The 14655-nt window shown below is 44.6% G+C and overlaps 1 protein-coding gene across 4 annotated transcripts; it reads right to left on the reverse strand.

Annotated features, from left to right (window-relative positions):
* Positions 1–48: 48 nt before the first annotated feature.
* Positions 49–14650, reverse strand: LOC116425181 (peptide transporter family 1). 4 transcript variants are annotated; one of them, XM_031972541.2, is made up of 11 exons: positions 14518–14646; positions 14273–14339; positions 11943–11983; positions 4793–4871; positions 3927–4155; positions 3430–3704; positions 3278–3360; positions 2780–3190; positions 2097–2316; positions 1419–1996; positions 49–951 (listed from the first exon to the last, which is right to left on the reverse strand). In XM_031972541.2, the coding sequence occupies exons 1-11, from the start codon at positions 14581–14583 to the stop codon at positions 769–771; spliced, it is 2232 nt and encodes a 743-aa protein (XP_031828401.1). In that variant the 5' UTR covers positions 14584–14646; the 3' UTR covers positions 49–768. The 4 variants fall into 4 exon arrangements, with proteins under 4 accessions (XP_031828401.1, XP_031828402.1, XP_031828403.1 ...); XM_031972542.2 differs by lacking the exon at positions 14273–14339 and having other exon boundaries at positions 14518–14650; XM_031972543.2 differs by lacking the exons at positions 14273–14339; positions 14518–14646 and adding an exon at positions 12765–12983.
* Positions 14651–14655: the final 5 nt, after the last annotated feature.

Genomic DNA, 14655 nt, shown 5'->3' on the forward strand with positions numbered 1-14655 from the left:
ATATATCGAAGTATCGGAGTCCGAGAAGCGTTACAGAACTGCAGAGCCTTAGTTTTTTCCAACACCCTTTATTCGGCAGCGTTTCCATTTTCGTATAAAAATACTTTCATCACTTACAATTACAAATTTTTATGTACAAATTCGACGCGTCTGAGCGATTAGATTGGAGGCGCGGAGTATTTAATTAGTTACTACATGTTTCCATTCTATTTGACCTACAGCTGAACCGAAGATAAGACAATTGAAACACGAGAGATACCGTGTTACATATTACCTAATGGAATATTACAATATTACAAATTTGATGGTCCAGTGTTAAGTATTAATGGTTCGAGAAAGCTCCAAGAGAGGTAACAGTCTCATGAAATAAAATTTAGAGAATCCTATGTGGTATTAATGCATAAAATTCGCTGGCGAGTCGCGATATCCGAACCAGCGAATTCTTTCTGAAAATCAGTTCAATGAAAACTTGTAATTTCAATGATAACGCGATAGAAAATCTGTAGCATGTCGTTCAACCTCGTATCTGCTACCCTTGAAACAGGGTAAAGTCGAACATCGAAGACGCGAGTTGTTCACAGGGATCCCCAAGGGATCTTGCGAACACCTCCAATCGATCAGGCAGTCTTCCGAGTGACGTTCGGATGTGCGAAGCTCGTTGAAACTCCAGTTTTGTTTCAACTGCACCTCGAACGACCGTGACAACCCATGGAAGCAAACACGCAACAGTTCACAGATCATGCAACTTTACACGTCTCGCTTCGACAGCTAACTTTGCTTCTCGTCGTCCTTGTAGGTCGGATTAAGTGTTCCGTATTTGTCGTCCAAGCGAATCTCCTCCGCGATGGACTGCGCCTCAGGTTCCTCGACGTACTTGTAGAATCTCGCCATCACGGCGAATACGATGATGTCGATGAACATGAGCGCAGCGAACAGGAGGAACTCGTACATCTAAATACCGAGAATAGTATCAATTTATAATATCCAAACTATTCAATTTATATTTGTCTTCCTCTCATCTTCTTCTTCTTCATAACAATAAACGGAAATTTCTTTGTCGTTGTTCATTTTACTGGAACCTCCCACTTAAGTCCCCTTCGATTTTCATTAGAAATAATAAGAATTTCAACTACGACCGAACTGAGAATTAACCCCTTGACCTACAATGTGTCAGACTCGCGATGAAAGTTTTCAAAATTCGAAAAATCCAAATGTTATTTATTTTCTTCAAACTAAATATTACTTTCCTACTATCGATCGTTAACCTTTGGAGGAGACAGACATAAAACAAGCACCAAAATTCCTTTTTTCCTAATAGATTATTAATGATACAGTGGTCGCATCGATCACAGTTAAAAATAAATCATAGGACAAGGCGTTGAAGAGAGTCGGCCAACTTTTCTGAATGTAATACTTGCCTGTCTGTCGAACCAAGACGCTTCAGCGATGATGACGACGATAAGATTACCGACGGCCACCGTCATCTGCCAGCTGGCTTGCAGCAAGGATTTCATGCTGGACGGTGCCTGTGTGAACGCGAACTCTAACCCGGTCACGGAGAACATCACCTCTCCCATAGTCAGCAGCAAGTACTGAGGTATCAGCAATAGCATGTGCACCGAGTTCGGCTCGGTGACGGTTATCAGCTTAACTGCCCTGTCACCTGGGAACGAATGGCTGAGCAGAGTGTAAACCCCGCCGAGTTTCAAGGGTAGTTCTTTCACCACTTGGTCGTTGTCTATCCAAACACCGTATGTCCCAGGCTTGAGTTCCTTTAATTTCTCGACACTTTTCGTTTCATTGGTTATGGTTGTGTTCAGAGCAAGATTCTCATCTCTCCGGATATACACAGTCACTTTTGAGTCCGTTGACCCGACGACCCGCAGAAGCGGCAAACCCAAATTCGATTTAGTCACCGAGTCTGAGTAACTGTAGGAGATACCTTGAGGCGTGATCACCCAAGACGTTGCATTCTGCTCCACCGCGAAGATGTTTCCTGCGAAGAATGAAGATGCCTCTGATCTTATTGCTCTGGACTGGTATTGTGTCCAGCGAATGGAATTCCCATGGACGAAACGATAATTGCAGAAATTCACCCTTCGCAGTGGGGGCATCGAACTTGTCGCCGCACTTCGAGAAGTCTGCGCTGTACGACAATTCTTTCTTGCCCGTCACTGTGATGTTCTTGTCCACCCACATGCTCATTGTGTCGAGGTGGTGAGGAGATCCCTGTATTGTCAGATCCACGGGGCAGTTGAGGGTGTTGAAGATTCGCACCTGGCCCACACCTTGCGACGGCAAGACCGGATACGTTGGCTACAAGGAAGCAGAAGAGGGCCATAGGGCAAAGTTAGCACGTTAACGCGTCGGCTGCCATGGCGGTCGCTAATGACCGACGCTCCGCATTGCTTGAAAACAAGTATAACATGTAAGATGATTGACGTCGAATACAAACGTTTAACCTTTTAGCTGCTGCACGCCGCTACAGTGGTTTTCGTGTGTATCAACTTTATCAACGATATGCCACTGTAGCGGCACAATTCTTTGTCATCGATAGTTGTGCACATTACAGTGTAATTTAACGTCATTCTGCAGTGAGCAATTTTTGGTTAATCCCGCCGTAGCTAAAAGGTTAATTAACCTAAGTTGGTAACAGTGTAATGTAACGATTGCGATGTCGAATAATGAATAATTATTCCTACGTATCTTTACTAAGAATAAGCATAATAGACCCGAGGAACTTGTCTGATCAAGTAGCCAACGAGTTGAATTCAAGTACCTCAAGTTGAATTTCGACGACGGCCGAGACGACGAAGGACAGAGCAGCAAGCAGGCCGCCTATCGTGAGCTTCTTCAAGGGTGTGCGAAGGCCGACCTTCGCCAAAAGAGGGTACAGGCAGGTCTCGAACAGAGGGATGAACGCGAGGACCAGCAGCGGATTGATCACCTGCATCTGGTCCGGCTCTAGCACCCAGCTACCGATCTCGCCGTTCATCTGCGACGCCTGCAGCGTCCACCTCGAGCCCTGCTGATCGAACAACGCCCAGAAGATCGGTATAGGAATGAACAGCTTCATCACCTGCAGAGCTGCCTTCACGTCGCTTATCATCGACTTCTCGTACCGGTCGTCGGCGTGATCCAGCCAATGTTCTCGTTTCGACTTTGACGTCGTTTTCACGTAAATCGCGTGCTGCAATTTATCAATGTGTGTTATTCGTTACGATCATCGAATTCTTCGACTATCGATTCGAAATTTACAGTAAACGGCGAAACTCACGGAGATGCATTTGGTCACTTGCACGATAACGTTTCCTTTAGGCTTTATTATCCTGTACATGGGTCTTCCGAGCAGGAATATCACTGGAAGAAAAGGGTTACCGTCGAGGTTGCCAAGCTTTACGAAGGAGGTTCAGATGAACGGAGACTCACCGATCGAGAGGGTCATGAGGACTGCCGGTACCAGGAACGCCAGCGAGTAGCAGGTGCTGTTGCCGAAGCACTCGACGTTGCTGCGAAGCACAGGCGTGAGGAAGCTCGAGATCAGCGAGCCGAAGTTGATGGAGAAGTAGAAGATGGAGAAGAACGTGGACAGATATCGTTCCTGTTGAGGCAGGATGAACTGGTCGCCGCCGAACGCCGACACGCAAGGCTTTATGCCGCCTGTCCCCAGGGCAATCAGCACCAGACCGAATATCGAGAACTCTCTGCGAAATTAGACAAGCCTGATTTCCGTCGATCTTAATGGAACGAATCTTCCACAGCTTCCGAATATGTCGTATAATCATCCCAGAAGCCGGTGCATGGTATCACCAAAATAATCAATAGCCCAGTAATGATAAAATGGATTGAATCAAGAAATGTTCGTAAAAACTGGTTTTAACAGTACGTTGGAACTGAGAATTTTGGGAACGACGACGAAGATTTACCTGGAAGGGAGTCCTATAGGAGGTGCGGCAGTCAGGGCTAGGAGGATTTGTCCTATGGCGTAGATGATGCTGAGGTAGAAGATCGTGCGGAACTTGCCGAGCAGCGAGTCCGCGAGTATCGCCCCGAACAGGGGGAAGAAGTACGCCAGCATCGTGAAAGCATGGTAAATCGCTGTGGCCGTGTTCTTATGGTATTGCAATTGCTGTGTCAAGTACAACGTCAACACGGCTGCGCATCAGGAGAACATTCAATGATTACTTGGTGATCGTTGTTTTCTCGAGGCCCCCGTACACGTTGAAACTTGCATGTAGGTTTGAGTTTGAGTCCTCCAAAGTTTCATGATACATGTTGCACTCGAACAAGTGAAAAACGCTCAAATGCACGTTTCAGCACGTATGGGGCTCTTAACTCTTTGCGCTCCAGAGGCTCCTCTGAGTCATCAAATGATTTGACACAGCAAAACCGTAAGCTTTGATATTTAATATTAAACTTTGTATAATACATTAACGTACGAAATGTTGAATGGAAATAGATTGAGATTCCTTAATTAAATCTGAGAAAATGTCATCTGTATCTCATTAGAGAATATGAATATTTCCGGTGAGAAACTTCTGGAGTGCAAAGGGTTAACGTTGCATATGAAAGAGATCGAAGTCATTGAGCTCCTCTTCCAAAGAAATTCTATCCAAACAAATGTCTATTCTCGTGGAATTTTCGCTGAAAGAAATGTTCTGCGTTGGGAGATTTCGGAACTTTTCGAATACGTTCCACGGTTCATGGTTCGAATAGAATTTGTTTAGAAGTTCTGGAACTTTGAAAGGTTCTTCGATCCTCGACACGAGATAGATACTCAGCCATCACGTACTTCGCATTCCATAGAAGCTGAACCTCTCGCAGAACTCGTTGCTGATGATGAAGAACACCGACTTCGGGTACTTGAGCTTCTGCAAAGATTCCATTGGACATGAGGGAAACGATGATCACGTTACGATCGCAATTAGTCGGAGCCGCGGAACGCGAACCGTCGACCCCGATCAACTTCGTTGTGCGATTTAAAGAATCCGTTTCTTCCCGCGTGAAACGCGAAGGCCGCGTTATTCGAACGATTAGTCACGCGCGAGCGCGATCCGCGGTCTCTCCATGCTACGGACGTCGAAATCAATCGGGATGAAGTAAACGATCCGACAATGCGAATGTTAGGCGAGGAATGAAGTTCTTATAGCCGGTAGATTTCCAGAAAGACGGGAAATCGACGAACACAGCGTTGACAAGCTCGTACATCTCGTTGGTTAAAGTTGCTCGGTCGCGAAAGTGATTATTTCGATCCTTCGCGGACGTAGACTGTTTAATATGCACAAAACTTGCAACATATGAAGCTAACTTATTCATCGAATGCTCAAACAACGGGAAAAAGGGAGACTGTACACTGATCTCATATTATTCAAGTAATTAAATCGATAAACGACATTTCATCTCGCTGAAACGTCGACATTCGTCTATAAAAGGTTAACTCTTTGCGCTCCAGAGGCTCCTCTGAGTCACCAAATGATTTGACACAGCAAAATTGTCAACTTTGATATTTAATATTAAGCTTTGTATAATGCATCAATGCACGGAATATCGAAAGAAGATAGTTCTCTTCCTCAATGCGTGTGAGATTCCATAATTCAATCTGAGAAAATGTCGTCTGTATCTCATTAGAAAATATTGAATATTCCCGATGACAAACTTCTGGAGTGCAAAGGGTTAACAAATGAAACGTTCTTTCCGAAGGAAAATTCTCACGCGTGTCTAATTCTTATTCCGATAAACCACGCGAACGTCATTGGTTGCTTGACGTTGCTTCGTTTCCTCGTGGGACATTCGATATCGCGAAACACGGTTTAACTGCAAAGTGCGCGCAAGTTTTAATGAAGGTACCGAAATGTGTCCGAGTGACTCGGCTCGCAGCTGCAACTGTAACTGGAAACGATAAGTTAACGATGCCTCTAATGAACGAGGACGTAAACTTCCTCGGCTGCGACGACCCATTTCGATTTCAGCTTCGAACTTCGTGAATAGATTACTAATGCCACGCGTTTACAACTGGCGCGTGTACGCTGAACACAACGAAACGAAACTGGAACGTGCCTCCGCGGGACGTAACAAAGTTTTCCTCGCGTTTCGAACTTCACGCTGGAAATCAGATCTCGGACTTCTTCTTTTGCGATGATCGATAAAAGTTATACGCGAGTCGATGAAAACTTCAACGAACGTGCTCTCCGAGGCTCCAGTAATTGGATCAATAATTCTGGCTGCGACTTCGATGAAATCGAGAAGCGAATTCTGAGCTTTTCCTTCTATTTTAGCGAAAACTGCATCGTTTGTACAAGAGAATTATAGATTATCGGTAAACTATCGGTAGTCCTAATGTCAACGAAGCGTTCAGCTCGAAAAATCAGTGTCTCCTGACCCAGGTACTCGTTCCATCACAGAATTAACGATTTTCCGAGCGGATTAGCTCGTAATCTTCGCTCGTTTATTTTCGCAATAATTAGCGCACGCCGTCGACGTTAAATATTTACAAGCTCGCGTCGAAGGCCTGAATAATCGCGTGCGTCGTCGCGATAAGCGGATCGAGTCGAATTATCGATGAAAGCGAGCGTAAAAATGGAATTATAATATAGAACGAATTGATAACGTTCGACGCTGTCAATCTGTGTAACGAATCGCTGCGTTTCTGGCCGTTTCAGACTGCTGGCTCGATGAATCGAATCAAACGGATAGTCCGGGGACTAGCGAACACGGTCTGGAACACGTCAAACGCGTCCTTTTCAAGAATAATCTTTCATGCATTATTCAGGGCCGACCCGTCCACTCAAACGTGTTTCTTTCGCGCGGGACAAGCAAAGCGCCGCTCAAAGGAAACTTTCGAACCGATACTCCTATGTACACGGTGTCCCGGGATGTTTCAATCGCGAGTAAGAACAAGAAGTTATCGGCGATCGATGGGCAAAGCGAGAAGATAAACGACTTCATTCATTCCGCGAAGGTTTCAGCCGGCGATAACACACGTTCGTCGGTCGACGCGAGTTTACTATTAACACCTGCGTTAAACTACAAATACAGCATTCGTAATTTATTTTTATCACTAGATACTCAACGTATCTGTCGAGTGTCTCGATGTCCTTGTTCGAGGAAACTTTAATTATGCTTCTCATCTTCGATCGCTTTGGAAATATTTCGACATGTTCGTACTCTTTCTACACGAGTATCTGAAGTTTCGACAGATCTTTCGTGAACTCTTCTGTTTTTTAATGGGGAAAAGGGCGAGAAGAGATTTTCTTGCTTTTGTCATTGACGATCACCTGTTCATTCGACTAGGATCCAAGCGGCACGCGCAGGAAGCGACACTTCCGATTTCTAATTGCTCGTGGCTGTATATTAGAACGACCCTGAAAATATCGCGTGCCTATCTGACAGTTTATCCGGTTAACAGGGAACAATTTCAATGATTCAATTACATTCTCGGTTTATCGGAGGAGTCTATTCTCGAGAGTGACACTGTCGAATCTACTGACGACGCGAAGACGATACATCGTTCGTCGAAGAATTCTGTTACATCGGATGACACAAGATCACCGGTGTTGATTTCCACCGGAGAATCCTCTACAAATCGACTCAACGGCGGAAGGCTGACGAACCTGTCGATGGAAAATCGCGCGAGTCCGTCATCGGACGTCATCGAGCGTTACACAGTCCCTTTCACATCTCGGGAACGCAAGGTTCGGCCGCGACCGCGAGCGGGAAGCCCAGAAAAATCGACTTTCTATTAGATCGATCCATATTCGACGGTTTGCAATAGCAAAATCATCGGCGGAGTTCGATAGTTTCAAGATCCGAGTGGAACATCTTTCGCGAGACCACGCTGTCATCGTTGTTTTCGTTATATTCCTCCCGTAACGCGCGAGAAGTGACACTGTCCATCGACAGGCACAACGTCGAGGAGCCAGTTTCAGTTAAATTCGGCATTCGATCGATCCGCGAGATCCTCGAGATCGCGACAGGACGATCGAACCGGACGCAGGAAAATTCCGCCAGGATCCCTACCTCGTCACTCGTTTTCTCGATCATCGCGGCGATTTTCATAGGTCACGGCCGCGGTTGAAGGAAGAATCTATTTTCACGGTCAGACACAGTTCGTCCGGTCACATGAATAGATCATCTCGCTGCCGATCTATCCGTAACGGGGCAGAATCTTTTTCTTGGCGCATAGACCGTCGATCGGCGGAGATCGGCGCGCACCGGAAACCGACGAACGTTCTCGCTCGATTCGCGAAGCCGCACTGTTGACTTCTTCGTGGTGCACGGATATGTAAGTCCACGACGGCCGTTTGTACAGGGTGATTCTAGTGTTTGGGTCCGGCAGCTGTATTCTGCACGAGAAACACCGGGGAGCTTGCGGGGAACGGAATTGTTTAATGCATTGTCCGTTACCAGGATTTCCAGCGTTTCGTACATTATTACTTATTCCATCTCGTCGTGACAAAGACAAATGATGTTAGAATTAACTACCGACGGTTCGGTATCGTTGGTTGTATTATTACTTACTTACTTGTATCGCTACGTATTTTCTTTTGCAATATTGTTTTGTGAACGATTCGTTTCACTGTAGACACCGCGACGTTATGAAATGCAGTTGTTACCGCGGTGAAAGCATGGAAAGTAGGCCTGACAGATTCGTCTAATAATACTCTTGTCGGTGAGAAGAATTAACGATTGTTGGTTAATGTTTAGCAAGTGATTCGCGTTGTTCAATGTAGATTTTGTCTAGCCTCGTTTGGAACACAGTTAGAAGACCTAGTTACCAGGATCGACCTGTACAGACCGTGGGCCCTGCCTCGTGAAAGTACCGATCCCCTGTCGCAGGTCGGCTTTTACGTCTCCGCGTATCAGGGCCACGATTCGATCCCATTTGTCCTAGTCATCTAATTCTATACATTTCTAAACAAGCTGTCAACTGGTTCAACACACTCTTAGCTACTTCGGTAACTGAAGTTTCAAGGAGTACCGTGAACAACCGATTCCTTCGTGGCAGACAGCTGGACGATCCTTTTCAAACGAGACGCGTTGCGTAATCCCTTCCCGTTAAAACAACATGTATAGACATTTCGCGGATCCCGTTACCCATTACAGGTAAATGAACAACGCGGGCTGAACGTCCAATTGCAGCTGGCAGCTATGTTGCCATAAACCGAGATAGCTGTCGTGACGAAGTCACAATCGTGCGAGCCGATTCGTTGAAGTATTGAAAACCTTTCGCAGGGGAAGCTAAATTGTACGTGAAATTCTCAAGTAGCGAAGAAAGGGAAGACCGATCACTGATCTCTCGTCATTCGAACAAATCAATTGGTGGTTCAGAACTTCGTATTCTAAATATGAAAGCTTGATGTCAGAATGACGACACTCGGTCTCAAGGGGTCAATATACCTCGGGTCAAACGTAGACGTAAAGTGTACCTAGAAATTTCCCCTCTTTTCAATGATTGTGACAAAGTAGTTGCATCGATCATGATTGAGGAATAAATCGTGGAGCAAGGTTCTCAAGTGGCGTTTCGAGCGTTTATTAGATTTTCCAGCTGAAAATCATCTTCTGCGTGTCGCTGATAAACACTGCAGTTGTTTCTATCGCAAAAACGCGCATCGCTCGGGCGACCTCGCGCATTTTTCAGAACGCAGCAATTAACGCAGCACGAACGGCCGTTCGTGGAAACAACGATGAAACGCGCAGCCTGTCAATTCGCGATGAAGACACAAGCGCTCGATAAGCCGCAATTAACTGATAACCGACTTACCCGGCCTATACGTAATCGGGGACGATTATCGGCGGTGCAGGCGATCGAGAGATTGGTCATCGGTTCGCGTAACTTTCGCGATATCGAGAGTGAGGCGGGAATGGATTAAGATAGTTTTTCGAGGTGTCAAAGTACAAGTTTAATTGCACGCGCCTCGTTCTTCCCAATTAAACTAATCTGCGCCGTTTGATCGCGGAGAATCTAGGGGATCTGCGTAGTGCGATAAAGACGGCGACGAAGAATGATGACTTCCTGCCGGTTAAAAATGGAATATTTTTCTGCGGGAACGTTAAGGACAGATTCGAAGGAGAGTTTATCGGAATCACCTGAACGATTTCTTTCGATCGATCGAAGTGTCAACGATAACAATTGTTTTCTTTTTTTCGTCGGTTGGTTTAGCCAAGCGAAACGGGCCGGGTCAACTGTGCGTTTCAACGTGAATAAGAAAAGTGAAATCTGCTCTCGATTTCCGTCCAAGGCGCTGCCACTTTATTTCGTGAAACTGGTCCACGACGCAGGGGCGTGAATTACGATGCTGAAGAAGTAAATACGTTCGCCGGTGTTCTTTGAAACGAGGGTTCTTATCGTTTACAGATATGTAGAATCTCTGCGATTCGTACAGGGCGCTCCAAAGTACTCGTTGCGGTCGCGGTGGTGTCTTATCCACGGCAGTGTGTATTACATAACGAACTTAATAAAGAACGAAACATAAATGACGCAGGAAATAGAGCGAAGTAACGAATAAAATGAGATTAACCCTTTCCGGTCGGAGCGCTCTGAAAGTGGGCTACCCGATTAATTGTAGCACTTAGTCGGTGATAGATTGACATATTTATAGTCTATACTTATTCATTTATTTATTTATTTATTTATTTATCGCTATGTTTAACATATTTATAGTTCTTATTTATTCGTTTATTCAACAGTCACGATAAGACAGCTGAAAGAAGAGCTGCTCGATTGATGAAACAGTCGAACAGACTTTCGTCCTTAACGGCGAAAGTGCCTCGAAAGGGTTAAACTATCGTAAAACCTTCGGAAACAGTGTTACCGCAGTGTTGGGACAGCTTGTACAATTGTTCCTTTGAAAAATTCCACGCGGCAATAAAACGTAACGAAAACATGTCGAAAAAACTTTCTCGCAACACGCCTAAAATGATAACACTCGTAAAAATGCTTGAAGCCAGTGTCGCCGACGCTTTTGCAAAGTAACGGCAATAAATAAAGACGAAGGTCGCATCCCAGTGAAATTCAAACAGCTCTGCACGCGAAAGCGTAAATTTTTCAATCGGCCGAAAGCCGTTAAATAATAGACAAATTATTTATTGGCGTGTGCCTATCAGTTTCATCTGGCCCGATCGGTAAACACTTTGCGGCCCCGTTCGAACCAATTATCCTCCTCCATTTTGTATTCGATGTCTTCCCACGTAAACTATTCTTTTCCTGTATCTAAGCTTTCTATCTGAACCATTAAACGTTGAATAGTTGTTCGAATTGTTCGCGATAGAAGGTGAAAGACAAGCGATGCCATCAAATGTTTCCGACCAACCAAAATGGCGTCATCGACGAACCGCAAAGCGTTCATGGGATTTAGGGGGCAGCTCGCGTTTCCGTTTCCCTATTGCTCGCAACCGTAATTAGTTCGATTCGAGAGCGTGACGATCCGGGAACGCCAACGCGAAATTTGATTAATTGAGAATGATTGATTAGATCAGCGTATTTAGATTACTTTCCCCTCGCGAGGAAACTCGCGTTTCGCGTTGAAATCGGGCGTTGGTTCTCGACTTCACGGCTCTACTATAATCCGGCAGCTATCTAATAATATTTCTGATATTTCAGGCTAGAAATATTGCTTGACATTTAACAACTGTTTCTCGATTTTCCCGCATACCCGAAAATTTCAATACGTTTGTACGAATTGCCAACGGAATCATTCTTTCTTCTATATTCAAGTTTTTATAGGTAAAACGAATAGACGGATCAACGATCGTTAAACAAGATGTTCGATACGAAACCGTAATCTGCACCGATGTCTATTTTCGTGGACAATTTTCGTCCAATCGCGAGCCACCGAGGACCGTTTATCAGGGGGAATAGTAGCCGATGCTACTTCAATCTGTTACGATAACAGTTCCTCAATTATCGAGTGAATTTCTCGGTAACGATAAAAAACGATATTTACCTTTTGATTCTCCTCTGTGCCGCTTTCATTGTCCGGATGATCTGAAAGCACATAAATAGTGAAAAAGAGGTTTGATAACATTCCTGCGGTACATATAGTTCAACCCGATACCCCAATTTTCTTATCACACGGAAAAGATTGGTTGCTATACAAGAAATATCGTGGTTTTAAACTTCTGATAGAGAAGGACGCGTTAACGGTGTATCTTTCGATAACTTTCCGTCTGGTTGCTTTGTCACGTAACTTCATTCTTATTGCTTTATTGCTTTATTGCCTGGATCGGTATCAGTTTAACGAACTCGACAACCCGTTCACTCCAGGATAAGTCTTATCGGACTATTTTTGTTTATTGTTTATTACGTTTATATATCTACTTATGATCATTACATTACGTTTTTCTTAGTACTTGGTCGTCCCGTAACACGTGCGTTAATACTTCTCGCGTTACGTTTTGTGTTCACAGAGCGATACGACTTTGAACTCCTTCAGTTTCGTCGGTAAAGAGTAGATACTCGAGAGCGACAGGTCATGAAGTTATAAAAATGTTATATTTAATGAAATATTATTTTATACGGTAGATTACGGTACGTTTATCATTGGAAATCCACCGCAAGAACGTACGTGAAAATATTTAACGAGTCTCTTGTTTCATTCGGAATCCGATAGGTCCTACTAAAATACAGATTTCCACGAACAGCTCGATAAAAATTTCCATAAATATCCTCTAACGATCCCAGGATTCTGCTTTCCTTTGCCAAGCTGATTTGAATAATCTGACAGCCGCGTCGGTTATGGAGATGACGTAGAAGCTAAAAAAGTTACCTGCACCGGTGTCTTTCACGTGAACGCCACGGACGTTCGCGTCATTACAGTCGTATTTATTTCCAGAACGCATCGCCCGATAGATAACGACGATAGTTGAAGCCTAGCGCGAGCAACATCAACAGGAACGCGATGAAAAATGTTAACACCTAGAAGTCTGCGAATGTGGTCACATATTCCTTCGTCGAGAATGCGCGCAAACCGTTGCAACGCGGTTAAGCAATACGTCAGTGAAGTTACGAGGCGCTCGGAACGGAACGTTCTCCAAAATGGCCGCCGCGACGAGCTGTTCGGTCGTTTGAATCGGTTCACAAGGAAGTCCCGTTGACTCGAAATGTATCTTGTTATACAGTGAATATAATCGTGCGTGAAAAGTGAATGAACATTTTCGTGAACTTCATCGAACCGCCAGCTGTATCGCGCCGCGAGGGTTCGCGTTTACAACGAACGCGTGAACTAACGGTGAGCCAGCAGGGTTAAAGAACTGTCGGCAATTATCGTGGCGACGAGGACGTCAATAGAAAGTAATCCAGCGTTCATTAATATTTAAAAGCCGTTACGACAATTTGTAACTTTCGAACTGGGTCACGGTCCAATCAGGCAACGAGTAGAATGGAGTGGAAGACGTTCCGACTTCTGCTCCCTTGCCAAATAATTACTTAACGCTCGCGTTGAGGCTGTCTGTGTGACGATTCTAGGAAACGTAGAAGCCGATTATTCTTTTAAGAGAACCTCGTCGAATTCTATTTTCTCTGATAGCGACATCCACGAGTACAATGTTGAATGTTCTGTAAATGATCTCTGTGAACCTTGCGAAACCAAAGGAAATATAGTTCTCGAAAGAATAGTTCGTTGGAAAGTTTACGATACAGTTCGCCTTGTTCGAATACGAAAATCATCGCAGATAATCACCGCAGAACGATTCGTATCAGAGATATACCGTGTTTCGGAATCCTAAGCCCGTGTAATATATTTACCGCTGAAATGCCAGTGGCTTTTATCGCGTCACCGTCTACGACTGACTTTAATAGATTACACACTCGAACCTGTTTGTAATTAGATAACGTGTTCCATACCGAGGTATGCGTTATTGTGCTCCTACGTCGGAAAGAAGAAACACTTCGTTGCGTTCCTTCGTTTTATTCTACCTCTGTTGAAATCCACTATCGCGTTAACAATGTATTCCTGGTACTCAATACCAGATTTCCAAACACTATTTACGAAGATTCATTTCCGACATGGTTCAAGAATATAGTAAAATAATCGACAAAAGTGTCCTGACTTAGAATGCAACGCAACGAAGAAATCCACTAGCATGATTTTTCTAGATCAAGTGAAAATCGATACTGATTAAGGAATCGGTAAATTCTCTAGAAACGAGATATTCGCTAAAAGTGCGTTCTACCTTTTTAAATGAGAATCACGAGGATCCCTTTCTCGGGTTGATCGATAATTCACGCGATAATGCTAGGGAATAATAAGTTCGTTGAATGTCGGTGTTGAGGTACCTTGAATTTCGTGGACAGAACGTTTCTTGTTGGTCATGGCGCTCGAAATTGCTAACACCACCTGTCCCTGTAACGTTAAGATGAGTACTGATCCGTCCTTTCAATTCCGTTATCATCTTACGTCTATCGCCGCTTATCAATCGAAACATGCAAGCCGACAATTAATTCCGGAGTGATTTATCGCGATTCGATACAGAGAGAGGGAGAGAGAGAGAGAGAGAGAGAGAATTGATTCAGATACAGACCGATCCGACGAAATTCGGCGTAGTCCGTTGAAGTCCCCGGGGCGAAGACCAAACGGAACTCGTCATCGACCATCATCCTCGTTGTCCCCGTCGTCATCGTAACCGAGTTTCGTCGGCGAACTGCATTCGTAACTGGCT

Source organism: Nomia melanderi, chromosome 7 (assembly GCF_051020985.1).
Source record: "Nomia melanderi isolate GNS246 chromosome 7, iyNomMela1, whole genome shotgun sequence".
NCBI classification, from domain to species: Eukaryota; Metazoa; Arthropoda; class Insecta; order Hymenoptera; family Halictidae; genus Nomia; species Nomia melanderi.